We start from the raw sequence: 25,760 nt of genomic DNA on the forward strand, positions 1-25,760 counted from the left end.
TCTGACTTTCTTCACAGCTGTGTGAGGAACCCCAAGCTGCTCGATGGCCATCAACTTGGTCTTGTTTTTTAAGCGATTTAAATGATTCAGATGGACCTGGCGCATCGCCTCCTTACAGAACTTCTACAAGCCCCGGTGCGAACTCCTGAGAGAATATTAACTGGGAAAGAAGAGCTCACTCGTGCTCCCAGAACACCCCAGAGCCCACCCCACTCCCCTCACCGCCGGCGGCAGGCCCCGCGCCCCGCCTGACGCCTCATGACGCCGGGGCGGCCCGGGGCCCGCCAGGCCGCCCGTGTGCCGGGCCCACAAGGAACACGAGGCGGGCGGCCCCACACGCGCTTCCCGCGGTGGGGAGGAGAGAGAAACTGGCGGTGGCGGCCGCGACTACCCCTCGGCAGTCGCGCGAGCGCCCCGTCAGGCAGCACTCCCCTTTCTCCCGGCCCGGAGTGGTTTCTCCCCGGCCCCCTCCCTCCCCGCCGGGCGGGGGAAGGCGCAGAGGGAATCCCTCGCTTCCCCTTCGACGCGCTCTGCTCTCGCGAGAGCTTCCCCGCGTCCCGCTCTGCCCGCCGGCCGCCTGCGCCCAGCTCTCGCGAGAGCCGCGCGGTTCCCACGCCTCGGCTGTTGTGTCTGAGGGGAGCACCGCCCCCCCCCCGCCCCGCGCGTGTCTCGCGGGCCCGCGCAGGCGCGCTCCGGGCGCGGGGAAGGGGCGGGGGAAGGGGGGTTGCTCTCGCGAGAGTAGGAGTTTTGGCGAGAGTTTGTGGAAGATGGCGCCTGTTGTGACAGGGTAAGTGCGGGGGGTTGGCGGCGCCGCGCCGGGAGCCGGCCGTTCCTGCGGGTGCTGGGGCGCCCGCTGCCCGGCCGCCGCCCGTCGGCGCCTCTGCCGCCGCCCCGGAGAGGGGAGGGCCGCCCGGCGGCAGGCCCCGGGAGGCAGACCCCGGGGGGCTGGGATCCCCCCGGGTGGGCAGGCGGGAGGAGGCCCCCCGCGCCCCGGGGTGACGGGCCCCGAGCGGCCGGGCGCTACGGCGGGGCCCCCGGCGCCGAGGTCCCGGCGGGGCCGGGCGCTGCCTTCGCTCCCCGCCGGCCGGGGCGCCGCGCGGGGTCAGCGCTCATCCCGGCCGCTGCTGCGGAGGGTGTCCCTCTCAGAGAGCTTCCGAGAGGGCGGCGGAGCCCGGCGGGCAGGGGACCGTCCCCCCCACCCCCGGCTCTGTCGCCCCGGCCGGCTCTGCCGCGGGAGGGGGACCCCCGGGCTCCCGCGGCCATAGAGCGGCAGCGCTCGGACAAAGGCTGTTTTGCCTCCGTGGCCGGGAGAAGTTGAGCTCCGCGTTCCTGCTCCGCCGTGGTCCCTTCGCGCGGCCGGACGCCCCCCGGTCCCGGGCTGCGGGGCGGCTCTGGGTCGGGCTTCCCACCCCTGGTAGCAGGACACCCGTTCCCTCGGGCTGGGGGACCAGGGCTCCCTTTCTCTCCTCCCCGCGCACCGTTCCCAGGGCTTTGTGTGGAGTTTTAGCTGCCTGCCTGCTGGTAGTGCGTTGCAGCAGCCTCCCCACCCCACTAAGCCACGCTGGTTCGTAATGAGTGATAGCTGCCATCCCTTTCAGCCGCACTGGGTAATACTGAATCATGGCTAGCCAGCTGCAGTGTGTGTCACTGTAAGAAGTGACACCCTCGTAGCCACCTACAGCTGATGAATAATGGCAGGTCCACTGCTGGTGTACAGTACACAGTCTCACCCGCAGTGTCACATTGCGTATGGCCATCCTCGCCACAGCTGGAGTTCTGCTGCTTATTGCCAGTGCTGTGTCTTTAGTTTTGGGACTGCGCTGAGCACGTGTGGCCTGCCCCTATGTGCTGAGGGAAGGGACAGTCAAGAGAAGAACAGGCCGTTTCTGTATGCCACCTGTTTGTTCCAAATGAAATCTTGACTGGTGAAAGTACTGCTGTGTCTTTCTGAAACGCGGACCTTGTTTTATGATTTCACAGTTTGTCTGTGACCTTCTGTCTTCCCTGTGGGATTACATTGTCTACAGCATTGGCTCTGTGGCTAGGGAGCAACAGCCTGCTTGGGGGTGGGGTGCAGTTGGTGGTTGATGCTTTTGTTCCCATGGAGAAGGTAGTATTATGGTATTTTGTTGTTTTGTTTGGCTGCAGCAGTGTTTCCAATTCCTCGCTCTTGTCTGTCGAAAATAAATCGAAGCTTTTGCTGGATTTCTGTACTGATAAAGGCATCTTGTGGCTCATAAATGTTTTCGCAATTAAGTGTTCTTTAGGAAAGCTGGTCTTGTTTGTTATGGTTCCTGAAGTGTACTATTTTAGAAGTTAGAGTTGAGAGAAGGGAACAAATGCTTTTAAAGTTTACTACAAGTATTAGTCTGTGCTCTAGTTAGCGATAAAGTTTTTCCATGTTTCTGCTAGTTTACTCATCTGAGTATCTGGGTTCCATTTCCTTTTGTTTGTTGATCATTACAGGTTTGTCAGTAGTGTTCTTGTATTTGTGATGTTACTTTTATCCTTCTCAGAGATCTGTTAAAATATTGATAATGACTGTAGATTTTATTTTTTTGAAAATTAAACAATCAAATAATTTGAACTTTAGGAAAAATAACGTTTGAACAAGAGTGAAAAAATTGTGTGTAGTTTAGGATTTTAATACTAAATTTATTGTTCAAAACCTGTAAGTCGAATAGTTCTCTGGAAAAGTAGTCTGGTTTTCTTATCGTTAAATATTTTTAGCGTTGGTAGAATGAAGGCTGTTAACTTTGGTTAGTGTTATATTTAGATTACATTAAGGAGCCTGATTTTCTTTATTATATGACCTGTTTCTGGAGTATGGCTCTGATGCTGAGTGTATTAGGATTAAATATTGATGGTACTCCCTAGCTGAACTTTTTTTTTCAAAATAGTCCGTAAAGACAGTTTTCTTTCTAGACTGTTCTGTAAAAGCTGACTTGCACACAAAAATAGTTCTTGCCATTTAAAAGCTGTAACTGAAGAATGTGGTACCCAAATACCGTGTTGTATTTTAATGGGCAGCTTGCTATTCTTACGGGTGCTCAACCTTTGAGATAAAGCATATGGCTTTTCTGCAGTCACTGTAAGCTGAATGTAAAAACAATTTTTTCCTGTGAAAACTGTATGCATAAGCCTAAATTAGGGTACATAGGTTTATGCTGTGTTTGGAATAGAATAGTAGATATGTACTGCAGTAATTTTGGGGCCAGTCAGAGTACAGTGCCAGTTTCTTGTTTGCAGCGTATGGCACACTCCTGCTACTTGCATCACAAGGAATGTTTTGATCAAAGTTACTTGTATGTACGGTATGACTGAACCTAAATTGCACAGTGACAGAACTGGATATAATGAGAAAGTATGCAGAAACATGAAACAAGTAGCTGAATTATTAGCTATTTGAACTATTACTTAAAATGAAGTGGATAATTTATGGCTGGGATAATAGCATAGTATTTTGGGATTTTCTGGAGTATTTTTGGTTTTGTTTGTGAATGGCTGAGGGAAACTCATCATTTTAAGATGACAAAATTAATGAAAATGTTATTTAATTAGAGAAGCACATTTTGCGTGCGGAACACTGTTTTAAATAATTACTGATACTACGAAAATATCTGTAGGCCTCAATTAGTTTGAAAGCTGCTGTGCTAGGCCTAATACAACCATATGACAGAGAGAATTTCTGATCCTAAGAACCTGATTTTGTATCATTTTAAAATGACATGAAATATGGAAAGGTGTCTTCTCTGCAGCCTGGGACAAACTGATCTTTGATATAATTGAAAATAATGCAAGAAGCCTTTGCAAAACCTCCTTACAAAGATTCCTGTACCCGCAAACAAGTGAACGAAATTTAAAAAGGATAGACAAAAATGGTAAATGCTGGGCATTGCTTTAAGTACTTGATTAACAGTGAAATCCTGTGAAATAGCAGTATGCAAGATACTGTTTGAATAATTTTTCAAAGAGGTTGAGAAGCCTTGAAAAATACAAAAATAACTGAGTGGACTTGTCACTGGTATGATGTTTTCCATAGGTGCTGTAAAGTAGAAAATTGTTTTACTAACTCTTTTCTAAGTTTTAGACTATTTAAGTTATGTGTCTGAATTAGTCATCCCAAAGTTCTGTGGTTGAGAGGTGTTTTCCTGACCCAGAATGCTTAACGATTTCAGGGTAAGGGAAGACAAATCAGATCTATGATGACACAGGAGAATGTTTGGCATCAGTGCAGTGAATTTTAGCAAAATGGTCTAGGTGTGCCAGCCATCTGGTCATTTTGTTTGTTTGTTTTTAATGAGAGCTATGGAAAAACTTGTAGGAGGTTTGTGAAAGAAGGTACTGCTTTGTGGAGCTCTCCCAACCATGAGGGCAACAGAACAGAAGTTCAGAGATGAAAATACAACGGTTTGTCGAAACTTTAACCTCGTCTACATGCTGATTAGTAATTTTAGGATGAGGACATTGACCAGTAAGGGTCTTGTAGTAGAGAGTGAAGCGGATGCTGCTCGAGAGATTGGGGGGGGGGGGGGAAGATTTGTGTGTTCTGACCTTAGGCTAAAAAAGCTATCTAGAGAAGGATGTTCAGAATAAATAGAAGAGAATCAACTCTGGATTTTGAAAGATCAAGAAGGATGCATCACTAGTTTGGAAGTGAACTGATGTGGTCACAAGACAAAATTTAAGCTACTCGAGGCATATCTTAGTGATGTGGTCAGCATTGCCAGGATCTCAAAACTAGGTTATGTCTAGGACCTATAGAGAGCCATGGTTTGAGGGCTGATGCTTAGTTAAGAGTCCTGAAAATTAATGACTTGCAGTGGTGGAAAGGAGACTGAAGCAGTAATGGACAGAGTAAGACCTGTGCTTTGTCTGTGCTGAGGCTGAGCTCATAGTGAGGCATCTGTGCAGGGAATGAGAGATGCAAGCTGAGGTGTTAGCTTGGATGAACACAGGACATGCAAAGTAGAAGGTATGTTTCTGGTTAATGGTTGAATTTGAATCCTGGCCCTGGATAAAGTGAAGGAGAATGGACAGGGATGCATGACAGAAACCTATTGAATTAGTACAGGTGAACGAGGAGGCTCCTTCAGGAGGATACGCTGAAAGAAGAGTTAGAATGATAAGAGGTGAATCGCGAGAGCAGCAAAGCCAAGGAAACCAGGGCAAATATTTCTGGAAAAGAAGCATTGCTGGTAGTCTTAGGTGATTGACGGGTCTAGGAAGGCAAGAATTACATATCGATTCTGACCCTCATCATAGGGTTAGGCTGCAAAAGATGTTAATGAGAATGGTTTCAGTGGAGCTCAAGGAGTGGAAACAGAATTATATAGACACTAGGAGCAGAATTCAAGGATGGGATCTTCAGGCTACAGATTTTACTGTCACTGGCGGTTTAAACATAGTGCTTGTTAAGATTTGAGTAATAGCATAACAGCAGCTATTGTCTTGTGTGTATGCGCATGATGAATGTTAGAGGTTGGGAAAAGCTCGTTTACAATCAAATGAGTAGATGGTTTTGTGTGACTAACATTTGACTCATTATCAAGGAGCATGTTGGTGTCTTAAGTTTGGCAATTGGGAAATCTTTGTGGGCAGTATATTCTTGAAGGAGTCTTCTGAGATGCTTACAGATGTTCTTTTAACCTTTCGTAGTTTCAGTGGGAGCAATTTTAAAACTTAAGCTCTTGATTTGTTTTTTTATTTGCTTTCATTGTTTATTAGCTGTATTAAGTAGCTCTTAGTCGTTTCTGACTTATTCTGGTTGTTACAGAGCACAAAGAAACTTTGAAAATAGTCTTTTTATAGCTTGATTTCGCCAGAAATAATCTGTAGACTGTTTCATGAGGCATAATATATGCGCATTTTTTACTGCTAGTTAAAAGGCAATATCCTTTACCGATATCTCTTTGCAGACATAACTCTCTTTTAAGTATGCTATTCTGTGCGATGAATTGCATAAATGATCATGGGTTTGTGAATGAGAAAGTTTCTTTACTCTGACTTGCTAATTTCTACTTTGCTGTAATAATTCATTCAATTTTTTTTCATTATTTAAAAAGAATGTGAAAAGAAACTGAAGTAGCCTATGGCTACCTACAAAGACTTGTAAAGCCCACCTAAAAGACCTATGATGCATTCATGGGCAGAGATTTTGAAAAAAGATTTTATAGTTAGTAGCTCATTTTTGGTGAAGTGTACAGTTACAGTGCAATACATACCTATTCTGTGCTATGTTGGTTTTTTTAAATAAAATTAAAGAGAAATTGTAATTTTAGATTTGTAAAATACAAATTTAATACAAACAAGTATTTTATCTTATGCAATACATTTGTATCTCTATTGGGAATGAAGAAGGTAGTTTATGCAAAATATTAGTTTCACATTTGGAGAGCAAATCATGTCAGCAGAATTTTAAAGTTTAAGGACATCCTTTCTATGTTTGTAATACTTGCCACCCTAAATTCTTTGGATGTTGATTGCAAGCACGTTATGAGCTGACCTATATGGCACTGTAATGTGCTGAATCAGCACCTCTCAAGAGCATTTCACAGGGAAGGTGTGCTTTTAAGTGGATTTTTTTTTTATTTATGTTATTGCAGTATTTTTAAAAATCGAGCAACTGTAGTGTCTGCCTGCTTCTAGAGTCACTTATTTTTCCCCCATGTATTCAGGTGAAGAGGGGAAAAAGGTAAAAGTCACCAGCTGTATTGTCAGGTGAAATCTTAGTTCTGGTCACAAAACTGGATATGACTTAAGTTTGTAATATTTCAAGGGAAGGTTATAATTATAGATGTGAAATTATGTTCTTGATCTTACTGAACTTTCATTATTTTTGTGTGGAAATGCTTATAGTGTTCTAATATTGTACACTTTTCATACTCATCTTGAACATAATTGCAATAATTAATAATTAAGATTTTATGAGGCAAGGAAATAATATGGAATTATGATAATCTCTTTCCAGTGTAAAAACTCAGAAAAGGAAACAGCTGATAAATTTCTTTGAAGAGAAAATTATTAATAGAAAGTAGCAATTTCCATATCATTATATTCTTACTGAGTCTTGGAAAAGTAAGCGCGAAGCCTAGAGTTTGACATTATCTCATTTCCTGGAGTTCTACTTATGTTGTGGTGCTCTTTACTCATAATTCACGCGTGCGTGTGTGTGTTTTGTGGTTGCTACCTTTCTTAAAAAAAAAAGTTAAGCATCCCTTGCAACCTAAAGAAACTCTTTCATTGCCTGTTTCCATGTGATGTCATAGGCCAATTTTCAGAGCCTATGTATGCTATTTAAAGTAATTTCATTTTCTGAAAAAATACTTCATACTCTTCAGCTGGAGTTTAGTTAGCCAGATAATGGTATATGGCCCTGTATCTTCATGCTCTTTTGATTGTAAGTGTGTAAACTACATGTTTGCAATGGTAAACTTTTTTACCAAGAAAAGTGAGAAGGTAAGGGTTTCAGTATGTACAGCATGAGAGATCTCTTGATTAAGGTCATAGTTTTACAACCTTACAACAGACAGAGGCTGGAACTTTACAAGGATAAACACTATTATTGTATTCCATTTTATAGTTTTTTGTAATTTTTTAAAAGCTTGACTGATCTGTAAAATTATACAGTAAGATATGATCGTTATAATGTTGTAATATTTTGATTAGTCAGATTATTCGGTAAATGACATGCTGCTGGGGCATGATTTATTCTTACTAGATCAATCTGAACATTTCAGTCAACAGCATATTTCTTCACTAAGTTTGAGGCTCTTTTGAACATGTCTTTTTATCTAGATAAATCTTGAAAATATTCTTGTTGAATTTAAGTGTATATTTCTGTAATTAATTAAAGTTATTTTCGTTGCTTCACTTTGAAAATGTGAAGACATTAAGGTGGTTGTGTTAAGGTATAACTTTTCCTCATTTACTTCTTATTCAGGAGCAAGAACTGTCTCCTTTTCATTGTAATTGTGTGACCGACTTGTATGAAGTGCCATTTAATTGGTGTGTTCAAAATGCAGAACACTTGTGATAGGCAGAAAGATGTATTGGCAGATGGTCATATTTGACTGCTGTATGTGAGATTACACCTGTTAATTTAATTTTTCTACTTCTAGTAGGTGAGATTCAAGGGTATGTATTGCAATGGGTCCTAGTCAGGCTTTTCATTGCTAATCTACTTAGTTATATGAGTAGTAGAATGAACACCTATAATTCTGCCTTTATGAGTAAGGACAAATGTACACATTTTTCTGTATGTGCCAGAAAAAAGTCTTTCTGCTGGTGTTCTTGATAACATTGCTTTGTCTGTAGAACATTTCATCTGCACTTTGTTTTTTTCAAAGCTATACTTGTGGCAGAGTTCCAGCGTGTGGTACTTTGGGAGATTACCAGGAAGCTTGGTATCAGAATGAAACTTGATCAGGCAGCCATGAAATTCAGAATTTTCCAAGCCTGAGAGAGGGAACTGAATTGTGTACAATACTGATTCCTAATTTTTTCCATACCATAGAAATGACACAGAGTAAAAAATACTCACTGGGCAATACCCTACTTTCCTTTTCCTGGCGGCTCTTATTTTAACTCTGTAACTTAATTTTGTCCAGGAGCAGTGGCAGAGGATCTTGCAGGCAATGTTTCTTTTGTAAGATGTGGATTGAGAACTGCCAGTGTAGAAAATAAGGTTAAACTTGTTTGCTTAGCGTAAGAATTTGTGAACCTACACTTTTATCAGTTTTTGATACAGTGTGTGGGGGGGAGATCTCTGATAATGTGTTACTGCTTTCACCAGTGCTCTTACGTAAAGGGAACTTCAAAATGAAGGTCTAGAGAATCAGAGGTGCTTGCACTCACTCTGCATTTGTGCCATTGCAGAAGAGTTCTAAGGCCTGGCATAAAAGAATAAATAATAATTAAACTTACTCAGTTATTTTGTTGTTGTTGTTCCAGTCATCTGCGTAAAAGCCCTTCATGTTCTGAACATGAAAAAACAAGCACAAAAAACCAGTGACTTGCCAAGGTCAAGTGCAGAGTCCGTGGAGGGGTGGGAACAGAATTGCTGTCTCCCGGTTCGGTTCTCGTTGCTGTTTATGGTTATGGGCTGTTCAGAGTTTGCTGGGTTTTGACATCTGGCATCATGTCTTCTCTCCCTACTGCAACTGTGTTAGAAGTGGAAGATGGGCAGAAGATACCAGACTTCCTTAGGTTCTTAATGTGTGTAACAGAAAGGTGTGGTAAAGATGACTAAGAGTGATGGTATTCATAATTAACGTGTTTCAGTAATGGTGAAGGATATTAGAACAGACACTGGAGAGATGCTACTCTTACACAATTGAGACATAAAAGCAGTGGGTAGGGCATGACCAGTGGATAAATGTGGCATGAAGAAAAATGAAGTCGTGCTGCAGCCACGTCTTTTTACTACTGAAGAAATTATTCTGTATAGGTATTTATTTTTAAATAACCAAAGTATTTTACCGCTTTCCAAATCAGCCAGCCAACTCTGGCTTCAGTAGTGAGTGTAAGAATTCAGCAAAGAAAAAGCTTTATTGCAACGCTGGTATTACTCTGCATGTGTGTGTTTCTTTTCGTGCTCTTAGTTTTGTGGTTAGATATACAGTGATGACTAGTAAAATCCTTAATAATGTAATATCTTCCAGAAGTGAGGGGGATATAGCAAAACTATTTTGGACATGTCTTTTCGGTCCAAGTATTTTTCTGGCCAAATTTTTTTCTTCTGCTGTTCAGCACTTCTTTGCCAGCACTGAGTCCTGGGCTGTTGGTTTTGGTTTGGTGTTGTTTTTGTGGTTTTTTTTTTCCCTTTTGCATTCCAATATTTTTTTTAGTATTGAACGATTGGTACTGGTTTGGTTTTGTTTACATGTGCATTACAAATCTCTCATTAATAAGCTATGCTGAGCAGTTAATCAAAACAAGGATTTGGTATTAGGCTTCCTCTTTGGAAGAGGCTCATAGGAAGCTTAGTGCATTGTGACAAACTTTCAGTCAGCACAGATGATACTAACTTTGAATCTTAATCATGATGTAAGAGTTTGAGAGATCTTCATAAAAGCAGTAAGTTTACAAGCATGGCTTCTAGTATTAATTGTTTTGCTGCTGACTATGGAGGTGAGTGTGCCTCTTAGCTCACCTGTGGGCATGATAAGAGGAATACGTTATGTAGAGATAGAAAATAGGGAGTTCTCTAAATCTGAATTTCTTACCATAAAGGTAATCAGAAACAGGAAAGTTAAGGCATCAAAACTTACTCTGATATCTATTTTAATTAATAATACAGACATTGGCCAGGTTCATGTTCAATTTTGATAAAACAGTAAAGAAATTTGTGTTTGCGGTGCTTACATTTAGATAGCAGCCCTCTCAAAATACTAAGAACTGTGTTAAACGTGACAACTATGCGAAAACAAATGTCAGAATTTTTTGCATTTTTATTTGCAATGGGCAAAGTATCTGTATTTCACAGTAGTTAACAGGCAAAACAAAGGAATCATTATGAAACAATTTTTTAGAAAGGTCTTATTGAGAAGTTTTACTCCAAATTAACTTGTTGAAGTGATAAATCATACTTCAAATGATAGCAAAAGAGAAGTGGACCAGGCTTTTACAGTCATTTGCAAGTGTTAAAGGCTCCTATAGCCTGGACAGAATAGGACAACTCTTTTTATTGTATCCCTTGAGCTGTAAGTATAATTATTCTTCTTTTCAACTGGCTGCTGTATCTACATGTAGCTTTTGAGACAGCAGTAAATAAAAGGTGACCTTGGAAGATATGCTGAAGGTACCTGTCAAGGCAGGGTTTGAAGCCAGTCCTTGTCTTGAGTGTTCCCCAAATCTAGGCTGAATTTCCATATGGAAATAAAATATTTAAGAAAGAACTCTTTGGACGTATCCAGTGGTTTTCCAGTGTTTCATCCAGATGGTTTTTCTGGACAAAGTCTTAATTATTTTTTTATATATTGTTCAGTACTTAGGAAGCAATCAGAATAACTAACTTGACTCTTAGCTTTTAATTTTACTGCTATGTGGCTCTTAGTTAGTAGTAGGCTAGTTAGTCTTGTCAGTTTGCACAGTCATGAAAGTTGTATTGCATCAGTTCAAATTCGAAAGTTTAACTTCTTCGGTTAGAACAGTTCTTAAAACACCCAGCGAGTAACAGAGCTGTGTTTGCCAGAAGTTATTAGACAGTGATGAGTATTACATCTGTAGAGATAAGAGGCATCTTCACTTACTGAAAGCTGTCCTGTGTGCTTCTGGTGCATAAGATTCAAATCGTGGATGTTGTAGTTTAAGGTGCTTTCTTTACATAAGTCTTACTGGTAGCACTTTTGATACGTTGTTGTATTCGGTATTCTCCTACTTAATGTCCTGATTTTAGGCAGTTTCCTTCATTAATGATACTACTTTTATTTTTTTTTTAAGATGGAAGATGCTATTCTACCAGTGTCCAAATTGCTTTCCTAACTAGTATTTTCTCCTTTTTGTTTTGACATTAGTTGAAAAATGTTTATAGCCACTGCTTGACATTCCTTTCCTCTGATTCCAATTTAGATCTGGTCAATGCTGCTTCCTTTTGTTGTATATATAGCATATTGAAATAATCTAGGTTTTTTAAGTTTTACTTTGTTGATTTCAGTCTTGTCCTCTCCATTAATTTTGTGACCAGCCCTCATTTAATTTTGCTTCTACCCCCTTTATTTATGGAGTAGTACACCAGAATACTTTCTCTCCACTTTTTTTCCTGTGAAGTTTTGGTATAAGCCCTATTCTCTTTTTTTTCCTGGGCAGTCTGTGTTCATTTACCTTTGTCCTGAGCAGTACTTCCCTTCTGCCCCAATTTTTGCTGTTACTAGCCCTGTAAGGCTTGTGATGTGCTTAGAGTGTCACCACCATTGTCTGCAGAATGGGGAAGTCACTCAACCAGTGTGATAATCTAACAGTTGTAGGTTTTAAGTCAAGTCCAAACCTTATTCCTTTTTGGAATTTGAAGCTTGGCCATATCAGTGTCTTTGATTGTGAGAGGGGATGTCTAATGAGCACTGGTATGCTACTTGTCTCCCAGCTGAAGAACCGGTGAGGATTGGAGAGAAAATAGAATCTAAAGAATTCAAGAACTCCAGATACCTTGTGTAACAAAAGACAAAACATTGATACAGAGAGATGAAGAAAATTGTTACATGGGGAAAGCCAAAGAAAGATCCTAAGGCAGGATCCTCTGAAGGCAGGAAATGTATTTTGGGAGGGGTAGGAAGAAGACATAGGGGAGGACCACTTTATTTTGGTTGGGTTTCGTTATTTCCTTTCACTATCGTTCTCTCTTTTGACATGTTTCAGTCCTCTTCATAGTCTTAGAAATGCATGGGAAGCTGTTACTATTTTGTTACCCTTTTGCTACTCCAAGAGGAATGAATAAAATAGAAGTTTGAATGAATTCAGAGACTGCAGTCTGTTGCTAGTGGCTTTGTAGGGAGTATATTGAAAGCTGTGAAGAAACAGGACATGTTGTTCTTACTAGCATGGGTCATTTCTAAAGCAACAGAACTGGGAGAAAGGATTGTTTTTGAAGTGATGAAAGCAAACAAAGGAAAGCTGAGACCAGGTTTTCAAAGCTAAATTCTGTAAATAAGCATTGCCCAAAAAAGGGGGTGGGTGTGTGTATACAGATAAACTGCAGGTTATTTGTTATACAGCTTTGTTATACAACTTGAATTAATATTTACTATACAGAAAGTTTCTCCTAACTTGAGGTGGGTTAACAGAACCTGTGTAACTTTCTGTGTAAAATTGTAACTTTTCTTTTTACCTGGTCCAGTGGTTGAATACAAACATTAAATCTCCTTTTCTTAATAGCTTTTCAGAAGCTTAGAGAAATAGTATTCATACTGAGGTGTTTTAATATAGGATAAAAACTACCAGTTTGATGGAAATAGTTCTCTCCTACATTTGTTGTTCTTATCGGAAAAGGAATCTTTAGTAGTTCGTAGATTTTGTGATACACTTGTCATGAACTTGTGTGTTATTGTTGCATCACAAAAAAATACGTATTTGAAAGATTAACATCAAGATAGTCCTGAAGTAGATCTGTAACGCTAGTGCACTTTTTCTTTCAACAGTGAGCCTCAGTTTACTTGCAGTCATTAAGCAGCTCATGTAGACCTTTGGCTAAAGCACTCCTCCTCCCTTCATTTTGCAACAAGATTTAAAAAGTTAAATAATCGTGTCCGTTGGATATCACAATGGAAGAATAGTTCCATGCAGCGAGGCTCGATGTGTGCAACCTTTCTTCTTTGGTAAAAGTAACGTTTGAACATTCAGTCTTGCAACACTGGACCACAGGAAGCAAACACTTAAGCTTTGTCCCAGATCTTCATTGCTCCTTCTGTCGGTGGCCTTTTCCTTTTTTCAGCTGCTTTCTTAATTTCTCTCTTGGAACCCAAAAGTAACTTCATGCTGTTCTCCTAAGAGTTCAGTCATTTATCAGCTGCTTCTTTGCCAAATATCTGTAATGGAATCCACTACATTTTTTTCTGCCTCAGGCTGTTTATTGCATTGTCCACTTTCTTTTTCCTTTCAGTCTGTCCTCTTGATTCCTTATTCTGTTTGGGTTCCACAGTGTCTTCTGTTAGTTGTAGCTGTTAGAAACATCTTCCTGAGGACTCTTGAGTTCCAAGTGCCCTGTGTCTCGGCACAGTATTGTTCCAGTAAGGAGCCTGTATTCACCTATAATTCTTACTCCTTGCAAACATTATCTGTTGCGTGGCGTGCAGATTCAGGGACTGCTTTTAACAGGGGCTCTAGTGTACCTGAAAGGATGGACTGTGCAGGTTTTCATTACAAAACCAGTCAGGATAACTGGAACTCTCAGGACCTTTCTGTACTCCTTGTGTGTTGTGAAGGGTGGTGCCATGATGGTGAGTGTACTTTAGGTTTGTCCTAAGGGGTGCTGTCATGGTGGACCAGATCTTGTAACTATGAAAAGTAGCATAGTTAAACAGCTGTTGGATGCCTGTCACAACATTGTGTGGTTAATGGAGATGTATTTCGTAAAGGACATTGTGCTTTGTAGTTTCCAGTCTCTGGGGAAAACTGGAAAAACATTTCCTTGGCAAAAAAGCTTAAATAAACGAAAGCAAGCAACCCCCCACCCCCAACCCCCATCCAGCTGAATCTGCAGCTTTTTTTTTTTTTTTTAAAGATCTTATTTTGTTCTCAAAAGTTAGAAACATCTGGTAGCAGAGCTGTGTTGCATGAGACCAAAGCAAAACTGCTTGGGACCCTCTAATGCAGAAGCTCTGTTTTTTTATTTGTTTAAATTAGCTTTCTGGAAAGCAAATACGTGACTAATGGCTAGTAGAGATTCATTATGCTTTCCCTTACTGTATGTAGGTAATTCTATTAATAAACATTTGTATTATCATGCTCCACTTGACAGCTGGCTTTCTGTGTGTACCTTCACACATCTGTGGCATTCTGTTACAGTGCACAAGTCAGCAGTGATTGTCTGTGACTTCTGAGCCATGTGATTTGTAGGCTTTTCGAGTGTCGCTCCAATATGAAACTGGCTTTTCTGGCATGGTAAAAATTCATTTTAGTTCTGGGACGGGGTGATGCTTTGAGGCTGATCATACTTATGATGCCAAGTTGCCTTGGGATTGCCCTGCACATCTAATGTAGCCCTGTTCTATAGCAGAACTGTCCCTTGGTCTCTTCTCTGCCTCACTGGTCTCCAACGCACTTAGTATGTGTCCATTGCTATCTACCATGTGCTTGGACCATGTGAGGTCCAGTTATTAAGAAAAGCTGTGTTCATTCTTGGCATCAACATTGGGCTCAGAAATCCCCTGAACTGAAAATAGTCATAGGCAGGAGAGTGTTCAGGGGAAGTACCATTTAGGCTTGTCTAGTTCTTACTCTGCTTCAGCCGTCCGTTAACCTTGGTGTTGGAGGTGGACAAATGGGTTGCTGGAGTCTTGGCCTGAAATGAGAATATCCACTGACAGTGGGAGCAGAAGGCTCTGCACCTCTGGGTGTACTGTCTTAACTCCGCACTTCTTCCTGATCATTGCCTTGCTTGCTTCGCAGCAGCCAAAGGGGGTGGAGAAGAATGGATTGACAGTAGTCTGGGGTTGGGGAAGAGAATGAGCTCTTTAAATATGGAGACAGATGATGATGTGTGTGTGCGCGCAGGAGTCCTAATCTTCTTGTCTCTTGATTCTCTTGATTTTTTACTACTGTGAAGAGCTTGTTGTCTGAAGAAGTTTTGGAAGTGGGAAAATTAGATTTTGCTATCTCAGTGTTGAAGTTCTTGTCTGATTCTTTAGATTTTTTTTTTTAAGGTATGGAAACATTGAAGACTTGATGGCTGTTCTGTTTTACACATGTTCTTATATCTAGCTGTAGGGAAGTTGGTCTTTCTCCCCCCAAGGGAGTTTCCTGTGTAGATGGAAAAAATACAAAACAGAAGTGAAAAATACCTCAGACTTCCAAACCTGCCGCTCGCATTTCACTTCTCCCACTACCTTTCTCGTCATAGAAACAGTCCAGCCGTTCTTCTTTTGTCCCCATAGCAATACCATCTATTTAAAGTGCTGGACACCATCATAGAGAATATGGTAGGTAACTTGGCACACAGAATTACTACAACAACTTGTGAACCACTGGGGAAATAAAAAATTTAAGTTACACAGTGAAATACTTTTCTAGTGTTTATTTTTAAATTGCCAGAATGTTTTATTAGACTTTCTTCAGGCTAGTAAACATAACATAATATGATACCTGTTCCAAGATGTTTATAGTCAGAAATAAATTTAGTATGCAACTTGGGCTTTTTTTGTTTAAAAATCCACTTAAGGCAGGGCCCCTAAAGCTGTGTGTAACTCAAGAGTTAAGTTGCATTTCTAGAAGTTCTGGAGACCCTCTGCTTACAATCTGACTGTAGAGTAAACAGTTGGTTTCTGTATTTCTGATGCCTGGGTGAACAGCATGTAGATAACAAATTGAAGACTTGTAAGATGAAATGCTGGTATTGTATTTTGTAAGCGTGAATGCTGTTTTGACAGTATTTAAACTTTCCCATAACCGTATAAGATAATTTAAGCACTTTAAAATTGACGTTCTGAATTTTCTTCATATGTTTAGACTGCATTTTGCATATGCTGTTGTCAAGTAACAGGATTTTTTTGGTCTCCAAGTTGTCCTATAAACAACAGGACTGGAGAACTTGTGTTTCTTATACATTTGTGCCCCGTATGGTGAGGAAAGTTTATGGGACAATACCATGAGCTCCTTCATCCCTAATGGGCAAAGTGTAGCTGTAGTGTAGCTAAAGGCATATGCTTACTATCTATGCAAATGGCATATGCAAAGTGACCAGCTGTGAAACAGTATGTAATTTCCAAGTTCTGTTTGTCTTTTTCAGTGACATCAGTGTTTTGGAAATGTCTCTCCAGCCTCCACTTTTCATAAAACTTGTAGCGACTTAATTGTGTTTCAAAACTCTTTTCTTCTTTTTAAACTTACTTAGAACTGATTTAATGGTTCCAAAGTTATTGCAAGGATGGCTAATCAGTTTTATAGCACAAGCTTCATTTTTTAGTAATCTACGAAACTAAAGCAACGAAGGAGTATTAGCCATTAGTAGAATACTAAGCCTGCTCTGTGGGCCCATTAGCGTGTCTGTATTTTCCAGAATGCATTAATGCCTTGGAAGAAAAGATACGATATCTCTAAAACGCTGAATTCTAAGGCATAACTTCTAGTATAGGTCATCCCCTGATTTTCTTTAGGCTGAGACTTTTTTTGTTCATTTATCTTGGCTGCACAGGTGTCTGCATGTTTTAATTCAGGAGTTCAGCTTATTTATCTGATTTTTGAACCTTAGTGATTTCATTTGTCCCTGATCTTTGCATTTTTCTTGGAGAGCTGAGTCTGGCCTGTTTGAAGCAGCAGTAGGCAGGAATTGCGGAAAGGAAATCTCCTGATTGATTAGTGTGTTCCACATACTATGCGCTTGGCAGTCCCATGAGTGAGGCAGTGGTAGCTGCTAACTAAAAAGCCATCTTAAATTTGGTTGTTCAGTACTGCAGAATAGTTTGGACAACTTGCTTTCCCTTCTGGCCTGAATGTACTTGAAAGGATGAGACAATGTTTTGAAAAGAGGCTGGGTTCAGAGCTCAGCAGTCGGGAGTCTTTGCAACACTGCTTAGGCACGTTATCATGCAGTAAAATCCTTACACAAAAATTTGTGCCAGCACAGGCATTATTCTGGGAAACTAGTGTCGTAGCCGTCACAGGTTCAAGATCATGTAGAAGTTAAGTGCTGGTGTGTAAAACGTTGTTTCTAAAATACTAGTTCCTTAAACACTTGGAATACCTAGGTCAGGTAGAATTTGTCTGTGAAATATTCTCGTTTTCAAGTTGGCTTCATAGTTTATAATGTACCTCATTAAGATGCAGGGAGAGGTTTTTGCATCTGTGTGGAGTTTAAACTTGACAGACCTGAAAAGCAAGCCTACTTGAATTAAGTATGATTCACACAATTTCCATTTTAAAAAATGGACAATAATAACAGCTTTGCATTTGTGCTCAGCAGACTTTTTTTTTCTTATGAAAAATGCTCAATAAAAGCTATTTGGGCACAATAGGAGCATGTGTAACGGCATAAGAGAACTGTAATATTATAATAACAGAAGAAAGGATGATAAGGTGTTAGCCTGCTGACATCCCAGACACATAATCTAATCTTTTCATATGGTTGTTGTAAATGTACGGTGATAAGGAGGAGTAAAAGTGTATTTTTGGAGTGTGTTTAATTATCTTGTTCAGGGATCATTGACCCATTTACCACAACAGTCATTAGAAGAATGATTGCAGTTGATGATAGGCATTGTGGAGTTTATATTTCTCTAGCAATTTGTTTCTAAATATTTCAGTTTTGCGATTAAGAATAGCAGTAATAAAAGGAACTTCTAGCTTATGTCACTTAAACAAACATACTTGTTGTTACACATACCATATTTTCCTCTTTCTGTTTCAAGAGTCAGGTATTTGTTAAATGGGAATCTGAATTTCTGTCTTTCCTACGTGGGAATGCTCTCTTAATTATTGCAGGGGCTGTAGCTGAAGTATACATTAATCTCTTGGAAACACAGAAATAATTTACCTATGAGTCAATTCAACAACAACAACAAAAAAAATCCAAAGCTTTTAAATCTCTTCAAGCATTTATGTTTTTATTAAAACACAGGTTTGTAAACTGCAGAGGGAATACCACTTAATTTTGCTGTCTTGTTATGTGACTTTAAAGGTTTAAGAATAATTTGCTTCTATAAAATGCTCCCCAGTTGGAGACCCTTAGCACAACCGCAGTGAAAAAGATTGATGATGAAGAATGGCCTCCAAATGATTTAGCTGTCCTAGAAAGTTGAAAATGAGCCTTCTAATTCTCCCTCTTTTCAGAGTTGTGTGTTTACTGCTGCTGTTTTTATAGTTGTGGGATGATGTATTCATAAGCTTAATTACGAAACAATATACTTGAGACTGATTAATTCTAGGATACTGACAGCTCATTTTGCAACTGCGCCCAGTTAATGTTAGTGTAACCGCATAATTCCTGGGTGATGCAATAAGAAAACATCTGAAATCTAGGAAAACCTGTAATTTTGTAAAACAGGTTGGTGTCAAATATGGCTTTGTTAAAAAGTGTATGTATTCACAGGTTTTGTGTCATCATTTTCATCTACTGAAGAGATTAATTTTATTTGCCAATTTGGAAATTACTGTTTGCATGGAAACCTGCTTATGAGCTGATAACCTGTTTCCTGCTTACATACTGATACCATTTGTTAATTGTTTTATGAGTCTAGAATCAGTGGATGAGACGTAGTTACATGGAAGTAAGCTTGTATAACTCTAGCAGTTTCCTTTTAATGAATATAAGGAGCTGCTTCCATTTTGCCTTTTGAAGGATTACAGTAGTATGGAAGTTGGACGAAGAAAGGGAATGAAGAGAAGGTACAGACTGTTAGTAATACTGTGTGTGTAAAACAAACAAACAAAAAAAACACAACAAAAAAACCCCAAAACAACAAAAAATCAAAACCAAAAAACCTCTAAAATATAAAACATTGACTCAACTGACTGAGTTGCTGGAGGGAGGAGATGATAGGGAATTGTCCACATTTCCTAAATGTGTTTTTTAGAAGTAGAAAAATACAGTAAAGGTTTTTTAAAAGTAGCTCTTAAAACTTTTGCTTTGGTGGGCTGTACACTGTATTGCTGTCAGAGCTTACAGTTCCTGAAAAAATCAATAAAGGGATGGATGAATTGTTGGGATTTTTTATTACATTATTTAATATACAATGAAGTGGGTCTAAACTGAAGCTATGGGTGCAGCAGATTTCTAATAGCACACCGCTACCAAAGTGGGAGGTCACATTCTTCTGTGAGCGTTCCTGTTGATTGTGTTGTCGTGGTGCTGGCACTCACTGGGTTCGTGACTGCTAAAGTTCAGTTTTCTGCCTTCCTTTCCTCCCCTCTTTCCCCGAAAGATGGTTTTTTTTTTCTGGGTTACTGGTTCCAGGCTATCTGTGGAAAGGTCTGATGCATGCTAGAGTTTGGTGTGTAAGGGCAGGTGTAGCCAGGGGGAAGCTGGCATGCAAGACCTGTGTTTGGTGGTGGCAAACCAGCTCAGCTGCCCATGGAGCCACAGTCCAGCTGTGAACTGGAGCAGCTGGGACACAGACCGCTGAGAGGTGGGAAAGGCATTTGAGACAGCAGTGACTTAAACTACGACAGCAAGACTTGTCAGAGTTGGTCAGCTTAAACCTTAAAGATGTTAGTATGCTTAGCTGTCATTTTGCATGAAGTTCTGACTGCATTTGGGATGAGAGTCTTACAACTATCCTAAGCTAAACTTTGACTAAGGATGTTAGTCTGATGGTGAAATCTCTTATTTATGCTTAAGACTTGTTTTTTGCAAGTCATTTTCCTTACAGAATTCTCCTATGTTTTTTTTTCTTACATACAGTTCTTTACCATGAGAGTTACAGGCTTGCTAGATGTAAGCGAAAACAAGCTTAGCTGCTCCTTCTGTGTAATCTGTGTTGGCTTCTGTTGAAGTTGAATTTGCTGAGGTGACCGAACAGCTTTCTGCAACCAAAGCCACTGGTTTCTCTCTGCCTCCTGCTTCACAGTGTATTAGTGATGTGACAGATTGATGGGATGAGTTGGCTCTCTCTGAAGGTCTGAGCTCTGCAGGTGGTGCAGGGGAAGCTGGTTGAGGAGCTTGGAGCAGGACAGCAAGCGCCTTAGAGACAGATTAGTATGTTCTCCTTGTTTTTCTGCGGATAGGAAGCAGTCACTGTGGTAGTGAAGCTCCTTTGTTTATATGGACATAGAGTAAGGAAAGGCACATTTGGAAGAGTGATTAACCTATTGCTTTAGTAGAGCAGTGGTTAGAAATTTTGAGCTGACCAATGGCTGTCCCTGTCAACCTGTTATCCCTTTAAGAGGTGTTCAAAAGAAATATGTAGTTGTCTTTATGGTTAGTGAGGTTAGGCTGGCTTTTTGAGAATCTTCCTCCTTTGCAAGTTCAGTATGGTTCTTTACCACTTCCTTGCAGAGTCATTCACAATTTCTGCTTCTATTATGTATTTTTGGCATTACAGTGAACAGCGGCAATTAAAAGAAAACAAAGAACCTTAAGTTTTTGTGCTACCTTTTTTTTTAAGTTGCCTTCTGCATGGAAAGATGAATGCTTATCTTCTTCCAGTTAAGGACGGAAGGTATATTTAAAGAGGGGGAAACTGTTCTCTGAACACTACAGGCATTCAGTCATTGAAAGCAAGGTTGAGCAAATCCTCAGGTACTATAATATAGAGGAAGGTTGCTATACGGGCAGGAGAGTGGTCTAAAAAGGTCTCACCTTGTGACTAATTTGTGACTTTTGTCAAGTAATCAGGCAACAGAGGTAACAATCAGTATGTTTATTAAAGTTGATTCCTCGTGCATCTAAAAAAATCCTTCTTCAGACTAAATCTTATTTGCAGTTATGGGCAGATGGTAACTGTAAAAAGCACTGCTTTATTACTCAATAGGTCTGTTCTTACCATATTTAGAAATTTAATTTCTTAAAAGGTAACGGCTTGCTTTTAAAGGCTTGCTGGTACTTAAATTACGGTTTAGTAGGGGACGTAGAATCATTTAGGACATAAAAGTCAATTTCATTTGTGAAGTATCTGTTCACAGGTGATGTGCAAAGTGAGATCGAGGGGAAAATTTACTGTGCTAGATGGACAAGAAGAATCGTAATAACCGTACGCTGAGGAAAGTAGTTGTCGCTGAAAGCTGTGAATGTGGGACGTTACATGTGGAAGCATGCTTCAGACTGTTGTTACGTATTAGCAGTTTACTATTATTTTAGTAGCCAATTTTGTGAACTGCATGCAGTTGTCTTCCTTTTTTCTTAACAGTCACTCTTTTTTGGTTTGAGTGGATGAATATAAAACTAATGAGCCTTATATTGCACATTCGCTGTGTGGTTACAATAGCTGAGCCAAATTATATTGTGTTTTAGGGAATGAGATTCTGTTGGCATGCTGATTTTTCAAGCTGATAACTCTTTCAGTTGCTAAGGTAAGTGTGTGCAAATCTGCAGTTTCCACTGAACATTTGAGCCAGCTTTATTAGGGAGTCAATCAAAAAGAAATAACAGCATGCGAATATAAAGGAATCTTAATAAATGGAGTAAGTTTTGGTGATGTTTCTCACGTTCTAAACCATTCCAACATTTTAATGGCATCCTTTAAGTTGATAATATCTAAGTTCTTTAGTATAATTGAGGTCTTTGGGGCTACTGTAGCTTCTTGCAACAGGTACCTACAGCAGCAAGCAAAAAGGGGAAACACAGCTCCAGGTATATGTTTAGGCACTTTCTTGTTCTTAAATAATCTATCGGTACTGACTTTGCTTGCCTTTCTTAGTGTGGCAGAGTTGTGCGAGTTCTGTATGGATGGAAATTATGTCCTTTTAGGACTAGACCTTTGATTTTTAGAATCATGTACAAGTATTGTGATTTACTGGATGAAGTTTTTTTCCAAATGTAGGTAGAGTACTGTAAAGTGATTTTGTTTACTTTCTGTAAGTTGTTTAAAAGTGAGCCTATTTACTGATACAGTGCAAGCTGTATTTAAATTGCAGTCGTGGTTCTGTGATTTTCCTTTTATAGGAATTGGAAAAGAGGACAATAATGAAAGCGACGTGGGAGGATGAAAGCAGTTCAGCGAAGGGAGAGGGAGTTTCTAATTGAACCAGTGACTTCCAGTGAGAGGGCGTGACTAAATGAAGCAGAGCTTTTTCTATTATATTTATGTCAGTATTATTTGATGTAGTGCCAAAAGTGTATATAGTGCTGTACGGTAGAAGACTTCTTTCAAACACGTAACATGTTGCCTGTGCTGGAGGACTTAGTCTCTTAAGTATAGGCCGGAGCAGTACAGGATCATGCAGTACAAAGATGTGATAGTGCATGGTTGGTGGCATTCACCCTGGAGCAGGTGGGTGTTTTTTTTTTCTCCTTCCACTTGAAGAGAGGGAATGTTTTGTGTATGGATCAAAAACTTTCTGGTTTTGTGATTTCAGGGGCTGCTGTGCCCCCTACTTCCAAAGAGACACAGTGCAGTTGGACCACCCATCATTTGCTCTTTACAGAGGAGAAAAGGACTTTAGGAGTAGGAGAAATGCTAGCATTGTTCATGTCCCTTAGACATTCTTGATTGGTGAGGTTTTAATTAATTTTATCTCCTTTTGTAGGATGGATAAGAAAGAGGGTGTGTTGGGTCAGGAGTATGTCAAAGCAGATTGGCTGATGTTGGCTCTTTGTACATTGTATGTGGATGTGAAAACTATTTATTTTTGAAAGTGGGTTAGCTTTTAGTTCAACTCATAATCTTCAGGACAAGGTCTTTATAGCAATATTTATTACAGTAGACACCCTAATGAGAATTAGGGCTTAAATGCCTCTGGCAGGCGAAAGTGAGAGTGAGTTGATGACTGCATGTGATTCTGTTAGTGCATGTGTTCATCCTGAATGATGAACCAGCCTGCGGCATGATGGGTGGTCTGGAAACTGTCACTTTGCTGACTTTATCAGCTCTAGAAGATTGTGCTTATGAACACAGTTGCACCTGGAGGGAGCAACAGGAGAGACAGGTGTCATTTCTTCAGCAGTTTCTGTACCACAGGTGTCTTAATAGTATAGAAGGAGTCAGAGCATCTGAAATGCATCATTTATCTGTGTATTTAGTTACATATGTCATATTACATAAATCTAAGTATGTTCGTAGCAAAAAAAAAAAAGAACACTCCTAAGATGCATATATAGCTGCAGAGTAACAGATCTGCATAATCTGCAGTGTCTTCTGCACCTTTCTTAGAACTGAGTAGCAGCCACAGCAGTACTTTTATTGAGGAAGTAGCACAGCAACAGGTTCTATGGTTCTGCTAAGTGAAAGGAAATAGCGGAAGACCATAAAATGTTCAGGGTATGAGTAGTCTAAGGTTTTAAATGCTCGTTTGTCTAAGATGCTGCGCAGATAAAGCCACAGTAGTTAGGGACACTCACAGTGAAAGTTGAGTCATGTTAGCCTGTATGGCATGAAGTTCCAACAAACTATGAAGATCAGTTGAGGGCAAAGAAAAAATACATGTGAGACATGGGGGGGGTGGGTAGCCCGAGAAAAGTAAATCTTCTCAGAACTTTATGAAGAATGAAGGTTGTGTGGAATTGTAGGCTGTGGAGGATAGAGTGGCTGAGAGAATGACTTCATCATCTCTCCTTTCTTTTGGCAATATAAGCTTATTTATTTTAGTTCTTTCCTTTTAGTTTGAGTTTCCAGTGTGGTGTTCCTTTAGCCCTGGATGTTGCTGGTAGTACCACTATCTGTTTCCCTTCATGATCAGACCTGTGGATATTGAACCCATTTTTGCTTTGGAGAAGATAAAATTTTCCTACTGTAGGTCTTTGTTTTAGCAGTTTGTGTGGTTCATTTATTTAATATCCTGACTCGTGGAAAAGATAAATATGAAATGTTCTATTTGAGCGTAAGTAATATTAATTGCTTGTGTTTACTTCCATCTTATCTGAATTCATATATCCAATTACATGTCTTTTGGATTAATCTCTTAAAAGTTGTGTCCTTTAGGTAGTTAGGTTTTTTAATTATTTGTTAAACCTGTAGGACATCACTTTTTTTAGCCATGCATTTCTACCATTGGCAAATCATAACAGTACTTTATTTTCAGCTTCATTTGAAAAATAAAGGATATCAGTGTGGATAATGTGCAGTTACAGAAATCAAGTGCATCAGTTATCTCCAACAGCAAACATTAAGTGATGTGAATCAACAGCTACATTTAATGTGTATTTGATAGACCAGTCATAGCAGAAACCACTGTATGAAATATTGTGGTCTTTTTTTATACGCCAGCTTATGCTGGATCATAAATGGCCATTTTTTAATACGTAGGAATTCTCTTTGTCTGTGAAACCACCAGATGGGATAAAGTTTCCCAGTGATAGATGATCTTTTCCTTTGGGAGTTGTGTTCTGAAATGTTTGTAAGAGAATATGGTTGTGTAGGTGAATGCACAGAAATATTTTGAGTATTTGCATCTTGTCTTCACAGAAATCTGTGCATATGAAAATATACTTCCATTAACAGAAAATTACTGTGTTTTAAAACGTACTGCTTTTACTGTTGGTGTAACATGTTCCTCTAAATGTAGAAATGTGCAAAACCAAAACAAGGCTGAAGTGGAGTAGCTGAGCCTTACTGTGTAGGTTGCAGTGTACTGCTTAACCTGTATGAAATATTTTTTAACAAACAGAAGATTAAGGGGTAGCTCCTGAGAACTTTTCAGTGTATTCTGTACATGAGCACTGTTGTATATGTTTGCTTTGCTAATCTTAACCATGTTTAAGGTCCATGAGTATTAATTTTCCTCTGTGCTTCTTCAGTTCCTCACTAATTTGTCTGTGGTAAGCAAATTGAAGCTGGAAATGGGTAGAGGATAATGAATTAAAAAAAGAGAGAAAATAGTCCCAGCATGCTATTTGAATCCTTCTCTTTGAGCTTTTCTCAGATGATGTCTCTGTTAACAGCTGAAAAGGAACAATTTTGTATTAATCCTCAAACTTTAAATGTAAAATTAGAAAACCTAGTATTTTGCTTTCCTAGATCTTAGATAACCTCAGTAGGCCAAGTGAAACTAGTGAGCTTGTAGTACACCATGTTTAATAGGTTTGTGATAACTGATCACTTAGCAACTTGAAATTAATTCTTTGAAAAGTATTTTTGTTTCTTAGGGTGGAAGCAATAGGCCCTGGTATGATGAGGGTCGTCTTGTGCTAAAGGCTGAATGTACATTGGAAAGACTTTCTGGTGTTCCAGATATGTAGCAGTTGTTTTAAAGTTGAGGGAGAATGATTAAAAAATACCCGTAAATTACTTGTTTTAATTTCTTTCTTTAAAAGGCTTTTGTCTCACTGTCCAACCCCAAACTCTTCACATTCTTTCACAAGGTTCATGCCTATATAAGAGGTCTAGGAGAAAGTTGTGTCTGACTGTTGAATGTGTTTTTAGAACTGGGATTGAGCTAAGCACAAGAGATTTCTTTTGCTACACTCCTAACCGCAATATACCCGTAGTAGTTGAAATGGCAGTATTTCTTCCTCCCCAATC

At 39.9% G+C, this 25,760-nt stretch overlaps 1 protein-coding gene across 3 annotated transcripts in view; it reads left to right on the forward strand.

Moving 5' to 3' along the window:
- RBPJ (recombination signal binding protein for immunoglobulin kappa J region) overlaps positions 1-25,760 on the forward strand; it is a 158,907-nt gene that overhangs the window by 93,550 nt on the left and 39,597 nt on the right. The window contains exon 1 of one of the 3 annotated variants that reach the window (XM_075420663.1): positions 758-787. The exons of the other annotated variants lie outside the window; for them this stretch is intronic. Coding sequence (XP_075276778.1) covers positions 768-787 — 20 coding nt within the window. The 5' untranslated portion in view covers positions 758-767. Of the gene's footprint in view, positions 1-757; positions 788-25,760 lie in introns of those variants that run through there. 3 annotated transcript variants of the gene reach the window in all.

This window comes from Opisthocomus hoazin, chromosome 5 (assembly GCF_030867145.1).
Source record: "Opisthocomus hoazin isolate bOpiHoa1 chromosome 5, bOpiHoa1.hap1, whole genome shotgun sequence".
Taxonomy (NCBI): Eukaryota; Metazoa; Chordata; class Aves; order Opisthocomiformes; family Opisthocomidae; genus Opisthocomus; species Opisthocomus hoazin.